This window comes from Aythya ferina (genome assembly GCF_964211825.1).
Source record: "Aythya ferina genome assembly, chromosome: 24".
Taxonomy (NCBI): domain Eukaryota; kingdom Metazoa; phylum Chordata; class Aves; order Anseriformes; family Anatidae; genus Aythya; species Aythya ferina.
This window is the reverse complement of record NC_140322.1, coordinates 5,242,829-5,267,564: the sequence shown is the minus strand read 5'-3', so window position 1 is coordinate 5,267,564 and position 24,736 is coordinate 5,242,829. Positions and strand designations below refer to the sequence as shown.

Genomic DNA, 24,736 nt, shown 5'->3' with positions numbered 1-24,736 from the left:
AGCTCTTTTCTTCCTCTCCCCCTTCCCTCGACAGGGCTTTAACCCACAAATTAAGGCAGGAAAGTGAAGCCCCCAGTCCCGCAGGCTGGTTTCCAGCCCTGCTCTTGGCCAGCATGGGGACTGAGCGATGATTTGTGCATCCCCCTTCCCTCCGCCGCCCCCTCCCCGGGCTCTGCCGCAGGAAGGACACGAGCCTGACACACCGCAGGGCGTTTGCTTACAGTGGCAAAGCCCAGCAAACGCAGACGGGAGCTGGTGATTGACAGGATAAGCCCAGTTCCCCAGGGCTGGTTTCACTGGTCCCACTGTTACGGTCCCAGATTCCCCACATACCGTGCTGTTGCGGGTCCCTTTATAGCCTCCCATCCCCTTCGCTGAGCAATGGAGCCATTGTGGAGGGGCTGGGGGCCGGCAGGGCTGGACGTCCACCTCCTCCCCACCTTCGTGCAATATTTTCTCCCAGTCCTTCTCGCTTGCCCCTTGTGCCCCCCCCCGGCACTTCACACGTGTCAGGGGCTGGCCCCATGCCTCCCCGAGGAAGGGCAGGTTAATACCTCCGGGCCAAGGCTCCTGCTTGCCACTCCACATCCAGCCTCCGGCTCCTCCGCAGCCATGGACAGGATTTTCTCCACCGTGCTGCTCTCTTTGCTGCTTCTCCTCCAGAGCTATGGAGTTTGGGGGGCACCTCCACAGCCCAGAGGTAAGTGGGAGCTGAGCAGCTCCTGGGGGAGCTGGGGGTCTGTCCCCAGCTGCTGGTCACCAGCTGCCTAGGGTTGGGATGGGTTTGTTGGCAAGGAGAAGGATGAAGCAATACCCAACATCAGTCTGGGAAGCAGAGGAGCTTTCTCAGGTATTTTCCCAAGGCAGTAAAACCTGCAGATGCATTTTCTTCTGCCTCTGTCATTGCTTTAGAGTAGAAGCAGGATGCTGTGCAGAGGTGGCATCAGGTCAGCCCTAGCTGTGGCGTGGCAGCAGCTTTGGGGCTCGCTGCTTTGGGCTGGAGGAGGTTTCACTGTGCCTCCGAAATGTCTCCTCCTCGGCACAGCTCTGCAGAAGGCTGGCTTGGCTGGGAGTTTGTGGAGGACTTGGCCAGACCCTCCAGCTCTGGTTAACCTCACCGAGCAGGAAGGTCTGGGCCAGGTTCCTGAGGCCGGGCCTTCCCTAGGTTTTACTTCAGCCATCCTTGAGCAAAACCCAGCTCTGTTTGTATTTCAAGAGGGGTGTAAAGCAACCAGGTGGGAGAGGAGCCGCTGGCTCTTTGAGGTTGCAGGGTGCAGCTCCAGTGTCTCTAAATCCTTGCTTGCAATTCGTGTCAGAAAGTGCTGGACTCAGAAGGGAAGGGCTGGTGGCCTGGTACTGAGAAAACTTCTCTTCCAGGGGCAGGCTGTGGCTTATGAAGGGGAGTTTTCTGATATACTGACCAGATTTTTCTTACTAACTTGGAAAGGGAGAGTTATCTTTGATGTGGAACCACTAAGCACTACTGAAGTCAGAAAACCGAACAGAGCAGCCATTCAGCCCAGCCCTACTGTGAGCCATCACTATTTCTAAAATAAACATCTTTTCATTCTGAATTACTAGGCAAGAGTCTTGTTCTCTTAATCAATACGGGAAAGGTGCCCTAAGAGAGATTTTCTGCTAAATCAGTTCATGAAGTTCAGCTATTCCTGAATAACTTCAAGTGTGGACATTTTTAATACTAGTGGAGGATTTTACTTCTGGTTTAATTCTACTTTAAAATAAACAATGTTGAGTCAAGATGTCACTCGGAACAAGTGTGCCTGACTGTCACCTCCTGGAGATAATGCAGGCCTGTCCTGCAGAGCCAGATGTGCACAGCAGCTGAGACCAGACAGGCTGAAATCCCAAAGCTCCTGATGCTTTATAACTTTTTTCTCTTCATTTCCCTGAAATATACTTCACTCCCATTAAAAAAAAAAAAAAAAAAAAAAAAAAAAAAAAAAGTTAAAATGTTATTTAGAGCAAAATCACAGAGCTCCTATGCAAAAAAGAAAATATACTTCAAAACTTCTATAGGATCCAATTGTTCCTAAGGGAAAAAATAACTTTTGGTCCTTGGTTTATCCCTAAAAATGGATGTGATGCATTAGCTACAGTGGCAAAGGGGAATATGTACTTTATTTCTGGAGGAGCTGATTGCAAGACCTTGAGCTTTTCTCTGTATCTTCATTTATCTCCTGTAAAATGGGCATAACCAACCCCTGGTAGGGGGATTTGCAATACTGTAGAAAATGGACTGCCAACGGACTTTTTCCTTCCTCTGCAATGAATTATTATGGCAAATCAAAAGTCCCCTATATAGGAAAAGGTTCGACTGCATTTTAGTTGAAACTAGAGCATCTGAGGAAGAAACCGATGCCTGCTTCTCTTCTACACACGGCATCATTTAGAGGGACCTTTTCTGGGAGCCAGAAGCAGATTCAGCATTAGTGTCTCTCAGGAAACTAACCTGATTATATTCTTTATGGATATATCACAGGGTATTTATTTTCATGTGTCTGAAAGACTGAAAGCCACATTAGATTTCACACTGAGGACCAGCTATAATATTTATGCCATAATTTGGAACAGCTTTGTTGGCCCAAAACTCACATTTAAAAATTTACACAGAAACCTCCTTTATGATATAACCTATATCATCTCTCTCTATGGAAATCAAATATTAGCAGAGTGCTTGATATTCCTCAGAGACAGGCTAAATGATGGAAATAATAATAATAATATCAGAATGTTATAGGTCTGGTGGGGAAAATGGGGCAATTCATTCAGAAATTCATAAAAAATATTAGTCCTTTTTATGCATTGCTACAGCTTAACATTAAGATGGAAAAAAAGAATGAAAATTAGAAATTAAAAAAGAAAAATATTAGTCAGCTGTTTGCATTGCTAATGTTTCCTGTTTATCCATTTATTTTTTACAGTGGATACTCATGCCTTACTATGATCTTGCAGAAATTATCTATCAATGGCATGGTTCTACATCTCTGTTGTGTTCTCCCTCAACAGCTCAAAGAAAAAAAAAAAAAAGTGCTGGTCTTTGCCATGTTACAGAATTTCATTATTAGTGACACTAGCTGAAAAACATGAGACTGGATTGTGTTATGTTCATTAGTTAATCTGGGGCTCTTGCTTCACAACTGAAACCGAACTGCCAAGTGTAATGCCTGCTTCTGGTCAAGCATGACAAAGGCACAAGCTCATTAATTAATGTCCATGTGGCTTGCTTATACATGTCCAAAACGCAGTAACTTCTTTTGAGACTTCCTTTGATACAGAAGTGCATATAACGGGCTCCAGCTCACAGCTTTCCTCCTCCCTCCGTGCTGCTGTGAGTGAATTAAGTTTCGTGTCAACATTAGCAGCAGCCTGGTGTTACAAGTGGGCAACCTGCTCCCACAAGCGCAGAGCTGGTATCTCATCAGCTCACTGCTGTAGAAGTACATGTTGTCAACCGGTAAATGTGTTGTTCTTCCAGACATTTTTCTATGAAAGGGAAAAGAACATTTAGAAACATGAGGTTAAACTGGTCTCTGTGGGCCTCTCTAAGAAAGGGAAAGAAAAGATTGCAGCTTGCAGGTCCTCAGCTGTAAGATTTTTTTTTTTTCCTCCTCGTATATTTTTCTCTTCTTTTTCTTTTATTTTTTGTCTTCCTCCTTTTTGTTTCCAGGCACCCTGTGTCGAACCAAACCCACCGACCTGGTGTTCGTCATCGACAGCTCTCGAAGCGTGCGCCCACAGGAGTTCGAGAAAGTCAAAGTCTTCATGTCCCGGGTGATCGAGGGACTGGACGTGGGCCCCAACTCCACCCGGGTGGGTGTGATCAATTATGCAAGCGCCGTCAAGAACGAGTTCTCCCTCAAGACACACCAAACCAAAGCCGGGCTCCTGCAGGCGGTCCGGAGGATAGAGCCGCTATCCACTGGGACTATGACTGGCCTGGCCATCCAGTTTGCCATCAGCCGGGCTTTTAGTGACTCAGAAGGGGCCAGGCTGAGGTCTCCCAATATTAATAAGGTAAGGAGGCTATCCCTTGCTTGGGAGCTCCCTCTTTCAGGGGGTATGGTTGAAAAATTGGAGAGGTGGAAAGGTGATTCTGCTTGTGTGGGACGATACTGAGACATCCTTGAGATGTTAAATACTTTGATTTAGTGGGGACTGTTAGTGTTAGGTCAGAGGTTGGACTCGATGATCTTGAGGTCTCTTCCAACCTAGAAAAATCTGTGATTCTGTGATTCTGTGATTTCATGGGGCAAAGAGTTGGACAGAAGTTGCTGGGGTAAATTTAACCCAGTTTCACCAGCTCTCCTCCCTGGCTGGAAAGTCTGTGCTGTGGTACATGGCTCCCGGCTTCCAAAACATGCCACCCTGAGATGCTTGTTTCAGCCAGGTTTCCTAGGCCTGAATGTATTTGATGATTATCTGAAATCTTCCCCAGCGCACTGTAATAAAAATGCTTCAGAATCCACCATAGTGAAAAGTGAGACAACCTTCTGAAAGTTTCCTTTGAAATGGGCCCTTTCAGTTGCATATATAAAGCAAAGTGCTGTTTCTGTATCCTCCACTTCTCTCACAGTTACTCATAGGCTGGCTAATGGCTATGTTTTCCTTCCAGGGTATTTCCTTCTTGTACACTGGCTTTAATGACTATTTAGCTTTTAAGGCTGTGGTATAAGATCAGATTAATTCCATACGTGGTTCCATCACTGCTCCTGACCCAGTTTCCCTGCTCAGAAAACTCACCCTTTAAAAAAAATACTCCCCAGATACCTCACTCATCCCCTCCAGATTTGGCCCTGAAGACAACCAGACCTCAGCCCAGTGACAGTCATCAGGAAAACTCTCTTCTGAGCATGTGGAAAATGCATATAATTTGCAATATATGTTTTATCTAAACATCATAAATGAACCTCCTAGGCCTTTTTGTCCTGTGCCAGGTCTCTCTGCTGGCTCTCTGCTATAAGACCAGACCAGAAAAATAAGCAAAGGCTTTAGCTAGCAGAGAGAGCTTTCCACCAGCTGGACAACAGCCCAGCTTTTGGAGTGAGGAAGCTTGGGATTTTTCTCCTGATTACAACATTTTTGGAACGTCGGATGCTTTCCATTTCCCTTACTGCTGGTAATGCTCTAGGGAAGGCAGAGCAGTACATGGAAAGATGCCCAGGGATGGCAAGTCAAAAATAATACTGAAAAGTGTAAAACAGGCACCTATAATGATCTGTCATCTGCAAAAAGCAGCATCCTGAAAGCTTTACTGGACTGGAATTCACAAGACACCCCTGAAAAATGAGACCATCTCCCCAAAAGATGATCTAATTAATTTTCTTGTGTGCTCCTTCACCCTGTTCAACCACAGGCAACTTGCATATGTGAATGAATCCATCCTCATATTGTCTTTCATTGTGGGGCTCAGATTGGGGAAATTATCTGTATTTTAGTCTAAATCTGGCTTCACACAATAGGAAGAAAACCAAGAGTGATAGCCCAAGAAAATTACACTCTGAGAAACTTTCCCTAAGTTTCACTGGTAATCAGCTTCAGCAAAACTCATCTGACCAGCCATCACAATCACATCACTCCTCGAGCTTAGGAGTCAAAATCTAATAACCCAGCTCTCACAGGGCAGCTCAGGGGCCTGATGGCTTTTTATTCAAAAGGAGTAATGTTTTTTGCTTGTCAAGTGCTTTGAGGTTCACTGAAAGAAAGCATTGCAATATGGCAAGGCATTATTAATATTCTATTGTCATTAATTTTTAGTAAAGAGCTTTAAAATCCTTTAGGTGCGAGACTAATTGTTCTCATTCAACTACTTCAAAGAAATCAAGTGTGGAATCAGACTTTCACTCAAGCCTGCTGTTTTCTGGTGGTACAAACAACTTCCTGCAGCTGCCAAGCTGTGTTTTGCATTTCCCCACTGCCCCAGCAGCAGCAAACATGCCACCAGCCACCAGGCAAGGCAGCAGTGGTAGACGCTGCCCACTCCCACCGCTCACAGGACTTGGAGGAGACTCACTTCTCAGTGAGCTCGGGGCTGCCCAGTTTCTCCATGAACCACTTCACTGAAGAATTTTTCCAGATCTTGCGTGCAAGAGACGTTTCCTCCAGTGAAACTATTCCAGGAGAAATGAAGGGAAGGTGCTAGCTCCCCAGCAGAGCTCTTTTGCCACCTCGCCAAGAGCCCAGCTTGGCCAGAGCACCCTGTGCTGGAGAAATGTGAGCAGAGGGGGGCTGCAGGTCTCCTTTAAGCAGGATCATCCATAGCCACGTACAAACAGTGACTTTCTGTCCAGAAGAAAAATGTTATGGGAAATGTTCTTCTTTTCTGGGTATCGCTTAGCACAAAACTAGGCAACTGAACCAAAACAACAACAACAAAACTATCTGGGTGATAGTATCTATTCCTGCTTTTCAGAAATTCTTAATGTGATTGAAACTAAAAAAAAAAAAAAAAAAAAAAAAAAAAAAAAAAAAAAAAAAAAAAAAAAAAAAAAAGCTAAACAAGAACAAAGAAAACATTTTGCCTTCCACACAAAAAATCCCAACAGTTTGAATGCCAGACCACTGAAACATTTCAATTGTTGAATATTGACAGACAAAAAGGCCATTTACTTAAAGCTTATTTTTTATCTCACTCCATTAATTCTTGCTCAGTACTTCCAGACCAAGGTGCACAAAGCAAGACAAAGTAAGTCTAGCAAACTCTTTCCCTTCTGTGACCTTCTTGCTTTTCAGGATGGCCCCATCATCTGCTGGGATGATGAATAGACCATGCAGTAATTTAAGGAGGGGAAGCTTCCAGAAACGCTGGGCACAGTCCTTGCTCCTTCACACGGCAGATATCCAGTAAGACCTTGTGAAAATTGGCACTAGGATTTTTAACCACGTGGGATTGGCCAAAGCATCACAAGATCATTTGGTCTTGCTGTGCTCTGTGCTGCAAATGTCACCACAGGATGGTGAAAAACACTATTTGTTTCTGCAAGAGCTCAAAGTAAAGTCTCTTTATACCTCTGTCAAAACTACAGGGGTGCCCAATTACTTTTATCTTTCTTTAGGAAGAACAACAAATAGGTTGTCAAACTGATGAGAAAATCAGGGGCTTATTCAGCTTTCTTCCCAATTCCCCTTTCACTGCTGTTACAACACGCATGTAATATGCTGCGCAATGAGACATAGCTCCCTCATTAGCTGCTGGATTGTCTACACATGGCTGCCCTAAAATATGAATATCTAGGGATGCCTGTGAATACTCTAGTGCCTTAGTTAACCGAGAATAAATTGTGTCATGAGAACATAGGGGATTTCTATATGAGAGAAGTAACACAAGACAGAGATTCTGGATCCAGAAAGTGAGGAATTCACAGCAAAAAAAAGAAAGGTGGTGGTAGAATGAGTAGAAATTTGACCTCAAAAGTAAACGTTTCTGAGTTTCCCTAGGGAAAATCTGGAGATCCTGTTGAGTTATTCAGGACAGCAAAGAGATTTCACCCTTTCTTAATTCTTCCCACACGGCCACCAGCTGAGCCCAGCACAACCTCTGCTGCAGAGCAAAAGCAGCCTCTGCAGGTGTGGTGGTTGCTCCTTGCTTCTGACCCGTCATGCTCTTTTCCAAGCAAGGCACATATCAGGACTTCCAGTTTTTTAAATGAGACAAGGTCATAACACAGAGAATTACAGAGATCCTGTGACTGAAAATCATTTGGAGGTAGGTTTAAAATAAAAAGATGTATTTTTTTTTTTTTCATGCTGGAACTCTTTGCTTCAGGCTGGAAGAAAGGGCAAAAGTCTAGAGGCGGAATTCTGGGAAAAATAAGGATTTCCTGATTATCAAGATATATGCGTAAATATATACAATAGCAAATTCACTTTAAATTTGTTTCTATTTCTCACACTCTTTCTGTAAGCACCTGGTTCTGTCCACAGTCCCAGAAAGCCTCCCTGTCTGGCCAGTGCTGGGTCTGACTCCTGTTACAGTTACTTTAGCCATGGGCTTGCTGCTAAATTCTCAATGCCAGACTCTTTTTGTGTCCAAATTCTGTTCTCTCCAAATTCCAACAGCAGGTCAGAAAGCAGCATGAATATTGACTGCACTGTAGTAGATTTTCACACAGATCCATTGCGAAAATCTTTCCCATCAGATCCAGATGTGGATGCTGCTACCAGACATCTCCTGGGTTGTGTCTGGGGCTCTGGCCTATGTGGAGATGCCACTCTGATGTGAAGAAACTCAGGGACTGATTAAACTTGGAGAATCACTTTGCTTAGACAGGGAAATGCCAGGAGGACACGGAACACCTCTGTCCTGTGACAAGCACTGCAAGAAAAATACGCAGCTGCTGATCGAGACCTGTTCACAGGGCAGAGCTCCTCGCAGATGTGACTTGGTGGCACATCTTGTTTCTGACAGGCTTTTGCTAAGCTCTGACTGGCAGCTCCATCTCAGAGCTGCTCAACCCGCTGCTGAGCCAAGGGCTCTCTCTCCTGGCAGAAAGCACGACTGCATGGCTGCTGCTCCTGAAACAGCCCAGTGCTCCTCTTGGTCAGTCTGTGTTTGCCACATTCATTCCCGTGAACAAGCACTGACAGCTGCCACAGGTGACTCTTTTCTTATTTCAGTCTTGAGCAAAAGAGAAATAGTTCCATGTATTTTACTTATTCTCTTAGAAGCATTTAGTTGCAGAATCCTCATGTCCATAATCTTTTAATCCTGTAGCCCTTATGAAGAGCAGATAAACCTGAGCTTGCAGCCCTTCACCAGACTGAAAGTTCTGCATTTTCCCAGCTTCACCCATCTTTTGTACAGAAGGAAAGCTCTGGACAGGGCAGCAGGTTATTTTATCATTGCAAATGCACTGGGGCAGATGAGTGCAGCACTCAGTCATCCCTCTGCAGACGGGTGGGCAGAGGGGAAGGAACCACTTCAGCAGCATGGCCTGGGCCCCGTGGGAATAGGAACCCCACTCCTGACCTTACCAAGCTGACTCTTCTCCCTCCCGAGGGCGCAAAACAGCCATCATGCTGTCCCAGCTGAGCAGCTGGTGGGTCTCCTGATTTCATCTTCAGAAAGATGGAGAGCATATATGGCCTAGAGGACAACAGCAAATACCACTTTGGTGACCTGACGATGGCTCACTCAAACCCATTGGTGCTGCTAGACAGACTCATCTGTGTTTCTCTTTCTCTCTCTCACTCTCTCTCTTTTTTTTCTTTTCTTTTTTTTTTTTTTTTTTTTTTTTTTTTTACTGCTCATTATGTTTCTCCATACTGCATTACATCCCAATTAGTTGCTTGGGACTTGACAGCAGTGTCACAATAAAACAATTGTAAGGAAAAGTGGCAGGAGCAGATGAATTGCCAAAGAATGGAACTGGAGGTTTTGTGACAATGTTACTTATCATAAGAAGAATAAAAAGGAAAACAGGCGATCTAGCAACAGGAGCAGGGCTCTTGGAGGCTTTCCACTGGTTTAGGGTGTCACCATCCATGGTGACATCCAGTTCTCACTTATATCAGCTGTCATTTTAATGCTGATGTTAGTAGGGGTAGGATTTCACCACTGCTCTTTGTGGTTTAATGGGAAATCAGAAATCATACTTGGCACCGACAGACACATGGTGTGACCTTACACAGATCACTTCCTCTCTTTCTGCTTCAATTTCTTCATCCATAAAATGGGAAAAAGCCTTAACCTCCTTAAGTTTACCATATTCCTGAGATTCTTAGATGGACAAAGATGCTACCACATCCCAGAGGTGCCCTTAGTGTCAGCTGGGGGTTCATGAAAATAGTTAGAGTTTGGTTTGAGCATTAGTTTGCTTATGAAGAATGTAACCTTTACTTTGGTTTCAATAGGGCCGAGATGCACCAGATGTCCCTTAATTAAAACAGTCAGGTCCACGGCAGTTTAACCTTTCCAGCTCAGGAAGAAACAAACTGCACATGAAAAGAATGGCTTGTGTGATCTCAGGAAGAACAGGAAGAGGGGGAGGAGGTGCCATTTCCTTTTTTCTTTAATTTTAGAAATGTGAACCCTTCTTTACTACTCCAGGCTGTTCCATGCGCAGTAGTGATACTGAGCCCATTTCACACACACCCCTGCTCTCTGCCCCTCTCTGTGCAGGTGGCGATTGTTGTGACCGATGGACGTCCCCAGGATGGAGTGCAGGATGTGTCAGCAAGGGCCAGAGCAGCTGGCATCGAGATCTTTGCCATCGGGGTTGGCCGGGTGGACATGCACACCCTGCGGCAAATTGCTAGCGAGCCCCTGGATGACCACGTGGACTACGTGGAGAGCTACAGTGTTATAGAGAAACTGACCCACAAGTTTCAAGAAGCTTTCTGTGGTAAGTCCTTGCCACAACCCCTGGGTTCCTAGCCAAGAAGTGCAAGTGGCTGCCAGCAAGCTTTTCACAGAAATGTCACATGTGATCATCCTTCACCCATCTGCTTCCTTTTTCCAAGGACTCGGGTCTGCAGAACAAATCAGTATAGCAGAGAGGTGCTCTCTGAAGTTGCTTTTCAAGAGTCTGAGGTTTTGTTTAGGGAATTTCAGGTTTTGTTTACAGAAGTCTCCAGACTTCATTTGCACCCAAGAGTTTGTACACAGGACCCATCTACTACCTGAGGCAGAGAAAAAGAACCTCAAAACCAGGAGCTTTAAATAGCTAAAATCGTTGCCCTTATGTTTAAGCCTATCTGGGCAGTGCTGACGATCTGGTTGGTAATTTCCCCTGCCAGCATCTTCTGAATTCCCTGTTAAACAAGGGATGGTTTCACTTGCTTGCTGGAGGCTGAGAGACCTTTGCCTGACTGTGCTGTTATTTCTGCAAGCCCTGTGCAGCAGGAAATTCTCCTGGTTGGTACAGTACCTAACACCTATCTGCATAGTATATAAAAAGAGCCTGACTATCCTACAAACACATATTCACGCCTACACGAACCAGTGAATGGAATGAGAGAGCTTTATTGCTTTCAAACGTACCCAGAAGCTGTAGGAGGTGGTCTATAAATACCCGTTTTGTGTCAGCAAGAGCGGCCTGGGGGCTTCACACGCCCATCCTGCCAAAGCACAGACGTGTGGCAACACTTTTTTGAAAGGTGCAATACACCACAGTGCCTACGGCAAAGTATTGCAAACACGTACACACAGATGGACCTGTAAAACTCTCTGAGACTGATTTCTTCAAGAGGTGTAAAATTTCATGATTCAACTTTCAGCCTACAAATGATGGGGGGGAGCAGCTTTTTGTCGAGGAAAACTTTGTCCTCTGTAGGAAGGAGGAAAACTTTGAATATAAAGTGAGTCATGTATTATAATGAGGTGTCACCACAGCAGAAGCTCATGAAAGAAGGGAACAAATACTACATACTAAGGGGAGCAGAGACAATATTCAAGAAGGTGGAATCCAGGCCATGAATATTCGTGGGAGTTTGTGTTGGCTGCCCTGGTGTCAGGAGTCAGCCAAGGACCTGAAAATCTGTTTTGAAGTTCTGGCATTGGTGTCATTCAAAAAGAGGAAGAAAAAAACCTTTTCTGGGCCTCGCTTTTCAGATTTGTAACATGCAGCTGACAAAGTTCTCCCCATGGTAAAAACCCTCAGAGATGCATCCAAGGGAAGCACTGTGCTAAGGATTATTACAACTAACAGACAGCAGCACCATATTAGCTGCCAAGTGGGTTGTTATCATGCTATGCAAGCAGCTGCACAAAACTGTCCTTGGAGATGTACCCAAACACCACCTGCTATTGCACAGCACAGCTTGTGGAAGCAGTGTGCAGTGGAAGCAGGAGGAGCTGTGCAGCACTGTCCAAGCTGCTACCCCATAATGCTCAACAAACACATGAGGAAAAGTGAGACCTTTAATGATCCAGCTACTAGTTAGACTGATAAGATCTCTGTAGCCTTCAAAGAACTCAACCTGAGAGCCCAGTGTTATAGCCAACTGCATAGCTAATAATATTCCTAATTACATCAGCTACCATTATATGGCACAATATGCAGGTGCATGAACTGGGAAGGCCAAAAGTACAAAATACATGTAGAGCAGAACACAAACAAATAGAAATAATGAGCAAAATCCCCTTGATTTTGAAAGACTTCACACCACCTCCCATTATTACAATAAAACCAAAAATGCTCCATTTTCTGCACAGATTTCCATGCTCTTTGTGAATAAATTTGCTACAACCAGATTTGTTTAGCTTCAGATTTGTTTTCCATCATCATTGCTGTAGCCATGACAGTGCTGTCAGTCACTGAGTGCTGCTGGCTCAAACTGCTGCAGCTCAGCTTCTGTTTGCTCAGCATCTTATAGGAGTCAGATCCAGGTTAAGATCAGCAGGCAGAAATATTTGTAAAGAGTGAGTCTGAAAGTTGTACGTGTGAAGGTAGCTCTGAAGTGAATTCCAAGTATGTTTGGACATGAAGCCCATCCGGGAATGACAGCTGTACCTGGCACTGAACTCACTAATCATAACTGTACTATGTAGCTGGGAAAATGGGTACTGGCCAGCCCAGATGGTAGTTTGGAAACCCGATCTCATCCCGTAGCTTTGGAGAGTGAAGTAGATTATGATATGCCCAACAGACAGATGGTTTTTGCCCTTGTTGTGGAGACTATTTCTAGTCCTGGCTGTGTCTTGGAGTCAGGAGACTTGTCACTATTTCTCCTTGCTTCTTATATCTCAATTACTATCCAAGAGTAATGGCTTCCTGCTGCTTTGTATTGCTGCAGGGTGGGTTTAGTTATCACTCAGCGTATAGGATAAATATCATACCTTCTTCACAGGCTGTGTTGGCTCTGGGTTGAGAAGCCTTGGCAAGGTCCCTGTTTTTAATCTGCACCTTTTCTTGCAGTGGTGTCAGACCTGTGTGCCACTGGAGACCACGACTGTGAGCAGATCTGTATCAGCACTCCAGGATCATACAAGTGTGCTTGTAAAGAGGGTTTCACGCTGAACAATGATGGGAAGACCTGCAGCGGTACGTAATGATTTTCATTTGCACTGAGCTGAGCTGCGATCTGTGGTCATGGGGTAGGGATAAGATTGAGACATGGCACACATGTTCTGCTCAGAAAAATCAGGGAAGGAAACCACATAATGGGAATTGTTGGTGATTTTTGATTGATCAAACATATGTCATGAGCAATAAAATGATACTAGGCTTATATTTTCCTACATAATTAAGCAGTCCCAGTTGCTGTCTCCTTTCTCCCTCTTCTCATATTTTGCTTCAGCTTGCAGTGGTGGGTCAGGATCTGCCCTGGATCTTGTTTTCCTGATCGATGGATCCAAGAGTGTACGGCCTGAGAACTTTGAGCTGGTGAAGAAATTCATCAACCAGATCGTGGAGTCGCTGGAGGTGTCAGAAAAACAGGCCCAAGTTGGCCTGGTTCAATACTCCAGTTCTGTCAGGCAGGAGTTTCCTCTGGGGCAGTTCAAGAACAAGAAGGACATCAAAGCAGCGGTCAAGAAAATGGACTACATGGAGAAAGGAACAATGACTGGCCAGGCTCTGAAGTACCTCATTGACAGTTCATTTTCCATTGCCAATGGTGCGAGGCCTGGGGTCCCAAAGGTGGGCATAGTGTTCACCGATGGACGGTCACAAGATTACATCACCGATGCTGCCAAGAAAGCCAAAGATTTAGGTGGGTCTACTGAATTCTTAGTGGTTTGTTTCTCCCTTCAAGCAAATGCTGCATCTAGTATCAATCTAGGCATCACTCATTACCAGGTGTCTCTTACCTAGGACAGAAATAGGATACTATAGAACAACTTTTCCCAGATGTTGCTTGGCTGTCTCTGCGCACTCATACAAAACATGGAGCAGCTCTGGCTCGGGCTTCAGCTGGACCTTGGTTTGCCAGCAGCTGTTTTGTGCTCCCACAGCTCCTCTGTGTCTTTGATCTAAGTCTGCAGGATGTCTCTTTGCTGGACAGAATGGGGTTTCATACATTTGTTATGGGATACACACTGGTGCAGCATCTCACACAAATAAAAAGGAAACTTCAGGGGAAAACTGAGGATCTATCTGTTGTTATTAGTCAAATTCAAGCCACCATCAGTGGCACTCACAGTGAGGCAAAGACAACCAGCAGAGAGCCACATGGAGAATAACAGGAGTTGCAGGGCCAAACGTGGTTTGTCTGTATCAGCCTTAAGGCCTGTAAAAGAAAAATAAGAAACAATAAAACAATAAACAAAGCAGAAACACATAATGAGGGAGAAAATGTGGACTCTCTGCCCAAATCCTAGACACACCCAGACATGTTAATAAGAAATTTTCTTCAGTTTCTTATGGAACATTAAAAGAGTACAAAGGCTACATATGGATATATTTAAATGTCTAAATACTGTCAAGCATATCTGAGATCTGCCCCTTTGCTGACCTCCTGCTGCACAAGTTCGCAGTCTTCTGCCTCACCATTAAATGGATGCAGCCCGTGTGAATACCTTCATGAACTGTTAAATCCTTCACTTCCTTTTAAGTTTGGTCTCAACCACTGGATGTGACTAAGGGCTAGCACATAGCCAATGCAGGTCAAATACAAGCTTATGAAAAGCTGATGTCTACAAAACAAGTTGACAGGTTATGTGGTTGTTCAGCTCTCATAAAACAAAAGGTCCTCCTAAACTGCATGCATAGAAACAAGACTTCAGGCCTTGCTTCTTCCTCTTCTCTTCTCCCCACGCAGACATCCCCAACAGCTGCTACTAAGTGATTTCACTGGGATAAATAACAAGATACTTACAACGAGATTCCAAACACGTTCCTTGTACTGTACTTCGGGGAGAAATAAATGGACACAACCAGAGGCAGAAAGACAAGGAAAAAAGGGGAGGAAGGGAAAGCATTACCAAAGTCTAGACCTAAACGTGGACAAGTAGAGACAAATATTTCTAAACAGGTGTTAAGTAGCGTTATCATTCAAGTCAAGGGGAAAACTGCAGTTCAGTTCAATAGAAACCGGATTGAAACCAGAGGTGGCAATCAGTCTCTTGGCAGTGAAGCACAGTACCTGGACACATGTTCTTAACTCACAGTAGGGGTTGCTTGTGATAGAAAATATGAGTTGCAATTTTAGAAAGCCGTCCAGGTACAATTTTACTGAACCCGCAGGTCTCTGTTGCAGAGAACTTTGCCACTACATAGGTTGATAATGATGGCTGGAGGCTATTATGAAAACTTCCACCGTTTCCTTTTGCTGTATCATTGCTTCCATATTAGCTGGATGCATGATGCTGTCAAGGTGTTATAATGATCTGTCCTTTCTTGTGTCTCTAAAACATTGTTCTTGTGGTGATAGTGGCCATTATCTGGATAATTCTAGTAAAACTTAGCCTGCAAAATATTTTGGAACTTTGGGTGACCTGAAAAAAGTCTATAAAAGTAGAGAGTAAAGGAGTTAGTTTCCCAATTAACAACCGCGGAGTTTCAAGTAGGCTGGGGGTGCAGAAGAAAGGCAAGGATGTACAAGATGATGGGGGACTGGTGCCACAGCAGCACGATGCTCCACAGCTGCCCAGCTGACTGGTTCTTATTGCTCACAGGATTTAGGATGTTTGCTGTGGGAGTTGGTAACGCAGTGGAGGATGAGCTGAGGGAAATTGCTTCAGAACCAGTAGCTGAGCACTACTTCTACACAGCTGACTTCAGAACCATCAGCAACATCGGGAAAAAGCTGCAAATGAAGATCTGCATTGGTGAGAGTGGGGGACTGGACTGGGGGGAAGGAAGGAATTAGTCACAGCATTTGGAGAGCAACAAGGCCTAGAAGACTGAGGCAAAAGGACAAAAATGCCCCCTTCAGATGATTGTTACAAAGAGCTCTCCATTCTCAGGGTATCAAGTTTGCAGATTACTCAGAAAGGTCATGAGACATCTCATATTTGGGTGGTTGCCTGAACCGCAGCCACTCACAAATCTCAGGCATCTTGTCCTCATTGGAAGAGCCCTGCATTTGGTCAGATTCAAATTCTGGGGGCACGCTTTAAGACTCAATGGGTTTTCAGGAAACTGGAAGTCCAGGAAAGGCTTCTTGCACTGAGGCTGCCCTATATAACAATGAAATGTGGGAGTCTCTAGACAACTGGGCTTAAAGACAGAAGTGATCAGTCAGATAGTTAGAAGGAATGGCATTTTGATTTCTTTCATGTTTGTGATAGAGAATATAAGATTTGCCTTATTTTATATTTCAGTATTTTTTTCACTGTTGTTCCACTTAACACATCTTCTTGATACTCTGGTCCACAGAGGAAGATCCATGTGAATGTAAATCTATTGTGAAGTTCCAGACAAAAGTAGAAGAACTCATCGATTCATTGCAAAGGAAATATATCCTTTGGAAGCTGTCTTTGTTCAGAACCTAGTGGGTTGGGCTGGGCTTTCTGGAGGGATCAGTGGGGAAAGCCTACACGTGTGGAAAGCAACTTAGATATGTGGTCAGAAAGCTGGGAAGTGAGACCCTTGTGTTCTGACTGTGTCTACCAGGAAGAGTCCCTGCACCAGAGTGCAAGATTCTGGCCTGACATAAGAATAGGCTGAAACCAACAGAGCCAAAGCAGAACATGCCAACCCATTGCTGGGAAGTAATGAACTGCAGGCACCAAGACCTGGGTCAGTTTTTAGGAAGATGCTTAAATGATGCCAATGAGAGAAGTATGGGAGCATGGTTCCTGCATGGGATAAAGCTGCTGCCTCTGCGGGCTGCAGGTCCTGCAAAGCAGGCCAGAATGTGAGGGCTGAGAGCACCAGTGGCTAACACTGGACTGTGAACAGAAGAAAACACTGGTGCGTGCATGCAGCTGCTAAGTCATTAAACTCCATGGATGGGATTCTTTTTTATGATGGTAAATGTCTGCCATGCAAGCATCTGAGTTGGCTGCCTGAATTTCTCCACAGAACTGGAGGGAAGGAGGGTCATCTAGAGCACAACACTTCTGCCGTATTGTTAGTGACACTAAAGTCAGGCAAATTGCATTGTATAGGTCCAATTTTTCTTAGTTGTCTAAGCCTCCATCCTGAGGGACTAATTCCCACATAACTGTAAACACCTCTGGGGAGGTGGGTAGGATCTCATCTGAACTGAGTCTGTGGGATTGCATTCTGTTATGCTGGGTTCTTTCATATTGCACAAAGACCAGGAATAAGTGGTGGGAAGAGAAATAAGGAAAAGAAAAAGAGATGTGGGTAAGATTCAGCCTTCTCATGAGGAAAGGAATTAGTGAAACATTGGAGCAACTCACAACAGGGTTAGGGACAGGCTTCGTTACATAGCATCTTAAAAACAATATTCTAATTTATACACACATTTCTGTGGTTTGTTATGTCAGTTACACAGTATATTTTCTCCTCTTTAAGTCAAATTGAGCGAAATCTGTGACTTATATTATGCAAAAGGTCAGAGTAAATCAGCAGTTCTCACCCAGCGGGTTGCCGCTCCCAGGCACATCACAAAAAGCAATTAGTGAAAAGAGCAGAAAATTGCGACATGGTATAACTCCAAGAAAAGCATCCTGCTCCACTCTTCACGCAACCCATACTGCTCCAGGTCAGGAATTCTCTGTCAACCTCTCAAAATACAATCTAACCATTCCTGTATTTTTTTACCCTTCCTTTTATAGTGTTTTATATAGATGCATGTGAGTATGTGTGTTTGTGTGAATGTTTTACCTTCAGTAAAAGTTGAAAAACAAACAAACAAAACCAAACCTGTTCAGCCTGAACAGTTGGGGAAATGCTAGGGAGATGATTTTTGGTGTTCCTCTGCTACCTGCTCCCAGCCAGGTAGTTCCAGTATCTGTGCTATAAGCCTTGAGCAATCAATCACCAACGCACACTGTCATTTTTTCTCCTTAACTCTTGCTTACTGGAAGCTGTGGCAAAAAGGATTGAAGCCCTGGAGAACAAGATCATCTAAGATCCCAAAAGAGTATTATTTCTCTCCTTCTGAGTGTAACAAAACTAGAAATCCTTCCTTTGTATGGAGGGCAGCTCAGCCACAGTGCTATGGCCAGCTTGTATTTTTAAGAGTCTAGTCTACATGCATTTGTTTAAAAGGGAAAAAGTATAACAGTAGAGCAGACATTGTATAACAGGCAGAGCACTGTGCGTGACAGAGAGCTAGACCATGCTAATGTTCATTGCATCATGTAGAGTGCATATATAAAAAACCTGGGAAGATTTGTTTTTGATTTAAAGCTTAATATATATATGTGTGTGTGTTTAAAGGTACTTGACTACGAGTTCTGTGAATCCTTGCTGTGTTCTTCTGCATCTTTTGTTTCTATGCATGAGGTAATTTAATTTAAAAGTCAAAGTGACTTAAAATCAACTCAGATGCTGAGTGTAAAAAGTCAATCCAAGCAGCTGATCGTCTTGTTATTGTAAACATGAAGCATTTGTCTGTAAGTAGATGAAATATAATAATGATCTCTAAGTGTGCATTACAGATAAGATAGGATAGGATGCTGCTGCTAGTTGGGTTTATCCATAGCTACTGTAAAATACAGAAAGTACAAAAGCTCAGCTTTCCTAACTAGCAAATGCCCTCACAATGTTTCAGTGAACTAGCAGCTGTCCGAACTAGGCCAGTTCTGGTGAAGTCCTGAGATAATGTGCAATGAGCCAGTGGCCATGGCTCTGTAGATCAAAGGCAGTCCTGTTAACACCAGCCCCAGGAGATGTGCTCCTCCTCAGCTCTCTGGTCTCCACATCCAAAACCCAAGCTCCGAAGCATCATTAGCACCTAAAACATAGGGAACTGTTGCTGAAGCTGCTGCCTGCTGATGGAAAGGGTGCTCTCATCACAGAGGTGCCCAGAGGCTCACAGCTCCTTCCTTAGCCCACGCTGCTAAGCACCTTCAAAACCAGTAAGTTCATCTCAACACCTTTTGGACTGCCCTTCCTGGATTCCCAATGCTGACAAGAAAAAAAATAAAGAAAAAGAAAATGGTGTGGGCCAGAAGCATCTAATGCTGCCTGTCTCCTAGTGCTGCAGTCTGGCTAGGAGAGGAGAGAAGAGGCCATGGCTATGCATGCCACGATGGCGCACTGTTGAATGTGAGCACAAGGGGTTGGGTTTGGAGGGGGTTTTATTTTTATTTTTTTTTGTATCAAAATATTTATACTTGAGACTATGTGAAAAGCTTTTCAGAATAACTTGGCCTGTTCAGAAATGAAACCATAGCAGATGTTTTCTGAGTAAATATTAAAAGTTTGCTGAAAATTTTAAAAGTGATTTTAGACGTATTTCTTTGCGTAAGTTTGACGTAACTGCCTGACAACACCTCTCCATAGGCTTGGTAGTGGGTAGGAAAGCCTCCATCTCAAGCCACAACCTTTTATTTCAATGCTAGAAAAGAAGCACATCCATAGAGATACTGAGACCGTTCTCTCAAAACAAAAATCTTTGACAACAAAAATCCATTATTATACTCTTGGACTTGGAGGAATAAGGCCACACATTCCCAAACATTATCTCAAAGACTATAGTCAGTTTTTGATAGCCAAACCTAGTTGTCTCAGTCAAATAGTGTACAGTCTGTAGATCCAGAGTAATCCCTAGCAACTCCTGTACTTACAGGGATAAGATTTCCATTGTCTAATTATTCACATATAAAATCTAGACCTCTTAGCTTGAGCTTCTCATGTTACATTTGTTTCTCAGTAGAAATGGACACCACAGGGCATAATTTTCAGGATTGTCTAAATGTGCATGTCTTAGTGAGACAAAGCAGTGCCGGAGCCTATTTCTCATTATAGATTATAATGACTCCTTCAAATGTATGCAACTAACATCTAAACACCTCACCCGGGGCAACCGAGCCTCCTCTGCTGCCATCTGAGGAATCTTTTTCCTGGTTTTGCAGAATCACTTTCCATCTTAAAGAGAATGTATTTATAATGGGGGAAAAAAACACACCACAGTCAGCAGAAGAAAAGAATCTGCGTGTGCTGGTTTTCAACTTCTCGTTTCACCAAGGTTTGCCTGCTTTGAGCTCCTGACAGTTCAGAATCTCACCTTGCTAATGAATAACATTGTGTTTCAGCACAGTGCTACAGACAGTTCAAGAAAAAAAGCATCTGCAAGCCAGGGTCCTGTATTCATGCAGATAGAAAGTGTTACACAAACAAGCTGCTGGCGAGGAAGCGAGTGAGTAGCAATTCAGGCGGCTGGTGTGAAAACAAGGTGAAACATTCAGGGCTGTAAAGGTTCATCTCCAAGAGTCAGGAATAATGAACCCATGATGGTTGTGGATGAGAAGATCTGGAGGTTGCAGACAACTGAACAAGGCTTTGCATCAGCTCTTCTCTCTGTCACTTAATGAGCTGTTGATCCTAATCTCTGCCTCTCTGTTTACAACTAGGTTTCAAATATAGATCAGAAAACATCAAAGATTGTGGAAATATTTAACAGTTCTTACCATGACCCCTACTGGCTTCACTGGGAAATGGACTGGGCTCAAAAACCCTCCCAGCACCACATATCCTGGGATGAGTCAGAAGTGGTTTTGTTCTATGGAAAAGTCAGGGGAAGAGATAACAGCAATCCTTGGTCAGGGGAGAGAAAGCAAGGAAAAAAAAAAAAAAAAAAAAAAAAAAAGGGCTTTGAGAAATGCAGAGGAAGCAAGGCAAACCTCAGCTCAGGGACTGGAAACCTCACTGCTTGGCAGGCTGATCTCAGCAGGTAAGGTGGGGGATGAAGCCACTGGGGGTGACTGGGAGCCTCATTTATTACTCTCAGAAACCAGATGAGACTGTAGCTATGTTGAAATTGTTGCCTTGAGACAGGTTTTCAAAGAGAATAGGATCTATTTGGCCAGTAAAACTGTTGTTTCTGTCATCTTCATACAGTCTGCCACTCATCTAGTCCTGGGGCAATACAATGCCCAGGATCCCTGACATATTTCTGAGCCTTTTTCTTTACTCTGTTATTTTATTTTATTTTATTATTTATTTTATTTTATTTTATTTTATTTTATTTTATTTTCCCTTTTAGTTTGCTATGTCTCTTCAATCTATCAGCTGATGGGAGGCAATTCACTTCCACCTGATGATGACAGCATTATTTCTCTCTCTCTCTCTTTTTTTTTTTTTTTTTTTCTCTTTTATCCCCAGCTATAATCAGTTTGCCAATCATGGAAATGAGCTCCTGTATTTAATTTTCTTACATGCCTATTTATTCTTTAAATACCTTGAAAGTTAAGTTTAGCAGTCTCAGGAACTATAAGATGGATTTGATTTGAATTCCTGTCACAGCACCCATGACATCACATCTCTATATGTTTAAATATTACCATTGTCACTCTGCAGTTTAACCCATTTGGCTGACTTCTTTGGTAATGGGATAAAGGTATGTAAAGTGAGGGCTGGATTGTCACTTTCACAGAAAACTACATCCATTCAGCCTACCATTGCCAGTTTAATCCAACAACTTGCACCATAAAACTCAATATTGTTCATGTCTTTGGGACTGAACCCAGCCCCAGCCCTTTTCTTTCTAGGCCATGCCTAGGGGCCAGTAACTCAAACTGGGCCATGAAGGGCTGAGATATCAAACATTGCTCCTTCAAATCTCTGCAAGCCACCTCGAGGAAGGACCTAGCAGACACAGTGTCTTCTTAAATCACCAAGTTCTGAGTTTCAGAGCAGCGCTCCTGGATGCTGCAAAGAACTGCCCCTACATGAAGACATGGCAGCTCTTGTTTTCAGTATTGATGGAGAATGTAACATTATACATCTTCCCCTAGCTATCATTCCTAAAATCTTCCTGTCCATCCACCCATCCAACTATCCAAGCAACCATCCAAGCAGCCAGGTAGCTATCTTCATATTTCTCAATCCAATAGTCCTTATTCATGGAAAACCATAACCCAAACTAACATTTTGGTGTCAGCAGACCCACCTCACACAATAAAATCCTCCTTAAGGAACACAACACAAGATTGGGCCATAAACAATTTGCAAGTATAAACAGAAAGAAATGTTTTTCCAATGCTCTCCAGTGATGTGAGGGCCAAGATATATTATCAGGCATAGAATTACTTCTGTAACTAATATTTTGTTTTGTGTTACAGATAAAGCAGAACTAAACTAATTAACAATTATTTTTCCTCCCTTTTTGCCTCTCATTGCTTAAAACAACAAAAGAGCTCTTGCCTCTCCAAAGTCAATTAGTCACTGGGCTAGAACATAGGCTTTTGACATTGTAATTAGACTTCATTAATGGATCGCCAAAGGCAGCAAGATGCAAACCTACTAGATGAGCCTCCCTTTGCATTTTCGTTCAGTTAATTACATGCTTATCTTGGAAACAAAAGATGCTGCACACAATGAAAAAAATTATTTGTATTGTCCCAAATTCTGGAATAATGGACTTAGGGTGAAAGCCTCCTTCTTGAAGGTTGGAAAGAGATCCTTCTGCTGACATGGAACTTCTTTTCCCTCTCTTTGCTGCTGCGTCCTAAATATGACCTCACCACATTGCCACCAAGTCCTGAGTTCCTTTAGATCTTTTGGCAAAAGAGTTTTTAAAACACTGTCTTTTGGGTCTGGTAAAATATCCTTGACCACGCTTTCCTTACCTCCCCCTGGGCATCAGAAGACAGGAGCCTGACTCTTCCCAAAGGCAGGGGAAAAGTTTAATCTCTTAGCAGAGCTCTTTTGCCAACATCATCCCTCCGGGGAAGTGATTTTCTCATGCAGGTCATTGATATTATAACAGAGGGCCATTAGTAATCAAATAAAAAGTGCTTTCAATTAAACTGAGGGCTTCTGGTTTGATAACATCTTTCAATAGCAATTTGTAACACTAATACAGCATAATTGCTGCTAATAAATGGGTAGGTAGCAGACCAGTTATTATTATGATTTTTCTCCAAGCAACATCAGGCACTGAAAAGTGTCTCAGGCTGTATGAATTTACTGTTCCTTGTGAAAAGCATTGAACTTCCTCTCTCCTGGTCCTCTGAGGTAATTCAGTGAACAGACAGTTTAAGGTGCTAGTAAATTTATGTTGTGAAAATTATTTGTCATTTAATGTTCAACTTGGGAAGAAGCTTCAACAAGCCAATGTACACTACCCTGCGCAATTCCTTTAATGAACTAACTAAGGATCAGAGCTCTGGCAATAAATTTTAAATGGCTTTACACTTCAGATAGACATTTGGATTTATTTATTTTTTAATCACCAATCATGGCCAGAACTGTTTTTTGAGTTTTACAATTGCTGTGTTATTTTATTGTTCTGTGGCCTGCTTCCCACTATTATATACTGCAAAGATTAGACTGGAAATAACAATAAATGTTGAACAGTTATCTGTCCTCAGGTAGTACTATGTTCTTCAGTGGAGATTGTTATCCCTCTTCTCTTCGTGGAGAAAATTAACCCTAATGATAGGGAGCAGGTGGCATGATAAAGTGCTTGAGGCATCAAACAAGGCACTGTAGGAATGGGTAGGGACAGAGAGTCTTTGCTCTCCCAGACTATCCTAAGAAAAGTGAAGGACAAAGCACGTAGGTAAACGTACGGGTGAGCAATGAGGTGCTCTCCTTCCCATACGACTGAGCACATTCCCACACGTCTGACTGTCCATCCTGGATGACAGAGACCTGTCTACAGTTGTCAAAGGGCAGCTTTTGGAACAGCCCCCAACACAAAGCTCACAGTAATATTTCTGGGGTCACAGCAGACTGCTTCCCACATTGTGCTCTCACACTGCACAGCTCTGTGACCTTCACCTGATGAAAAAGTCCCAGTTTCAAAGAGAAGGGTAAAAGGCCCGTTCCCATGCTTGGGGCTGAATGTTGCAGCCCAGACCATTGCAGGCTCATACTACAGCCACCTCTTTCTTACTGCCTTAGAAGCAGGTACAGCAAGGGAAGAAGCAATCCCCCGATATGGTGGGCAACAGAGAGACAAAGGGGCAATGTCCCCATATCCATCAATCAGCTGGAAACAGGGTCTTCAGCACCACAGCACAATCTTACATGAGTCGAGCTGCTACCAGGTAGCTGATGTGGGCACATCCTGTCCTGGAGCTCCTGGTGACTCAGAGTACAGACATCTCAGCACACAGCGAGGATCTGGAATGGCATTGCCCCTCTGGCAGCAGCGGCCCCACTCACATCATGTGCCAGGCCTCTCAGTCTCAGGGACTCTGTTGCAGACCATTCAGACAGGCATAAAATTAGTAAACTGCCTCCATGGGGGAAATCACTTCCTGACCTTTCATGCAATCAAACTTCAATGTAATCACCTGACACTTCTCGTTTTTATCAGTATACCCACAAATTAGCCACGGTGTCTCACCAACTAATAGGAGGAAAGTAATTACTGGCACTACTGCTGGAGCTGATAGCAAGGGCTTCTTTGGGAAATAAAGGATTAATTTCAAATATATATGTAGGAGATCTTGATAGCAGCAGGTGTAAGGGGAAAAGAAAATTTAAAGTTGACATAATTGTGGGAAGAGAGATACAATTTTAGAAGTGAACATGTATTTGGAATTAAGGTTCAATCCTTTTAGCATCTTGGACGGCAGCTGAGACTTCTCAAACCCAGAGGCCATTTCCTTCCAGTAATAACTAAACAAATAAAACTCACAAAGAGAAGGTAATGAGATAAGGAGGTATCCTTCCACGTCTGAGGGGCTTGTCCCCATAATCAGAGTATGGGGAGAGGGGAGATCAGGCTGATATTAAGCCAACAA

General features: G+C 43.6%; 1 protein-coding gene across 1 annotated transcript; it reads left to right on the top strand.

Annotated features, from left to right (window-relative positions):
• Positions 1-612: 612 nt before the first annotated feature.
• On the top strand, positions 613-19,042 carry MATN1 (matrilin 1; the record flags this gene model as incomplete). The annotated part of the gene is made up of 8 exons (XM_084497405.1): positions 613-700; positions 3,689-4,035; positions 10,139-10,361; positions 12,876-13,001; positions 13,258-13,671; positions 15,575-15,727; positions 16,278-16,358; positions 17,894-19,042. 8 exons carry the CDS (start codon positions 613-615, stop codon positions 17,941-17,943), a joined length of 1,482 nt encoding a protein of 493 aa, XP_084353531.1. The 3' UTR covers positions 17,944-19,042.
• Positions 19,043-24,736: the final 5,694 nt, after the last annotated feature.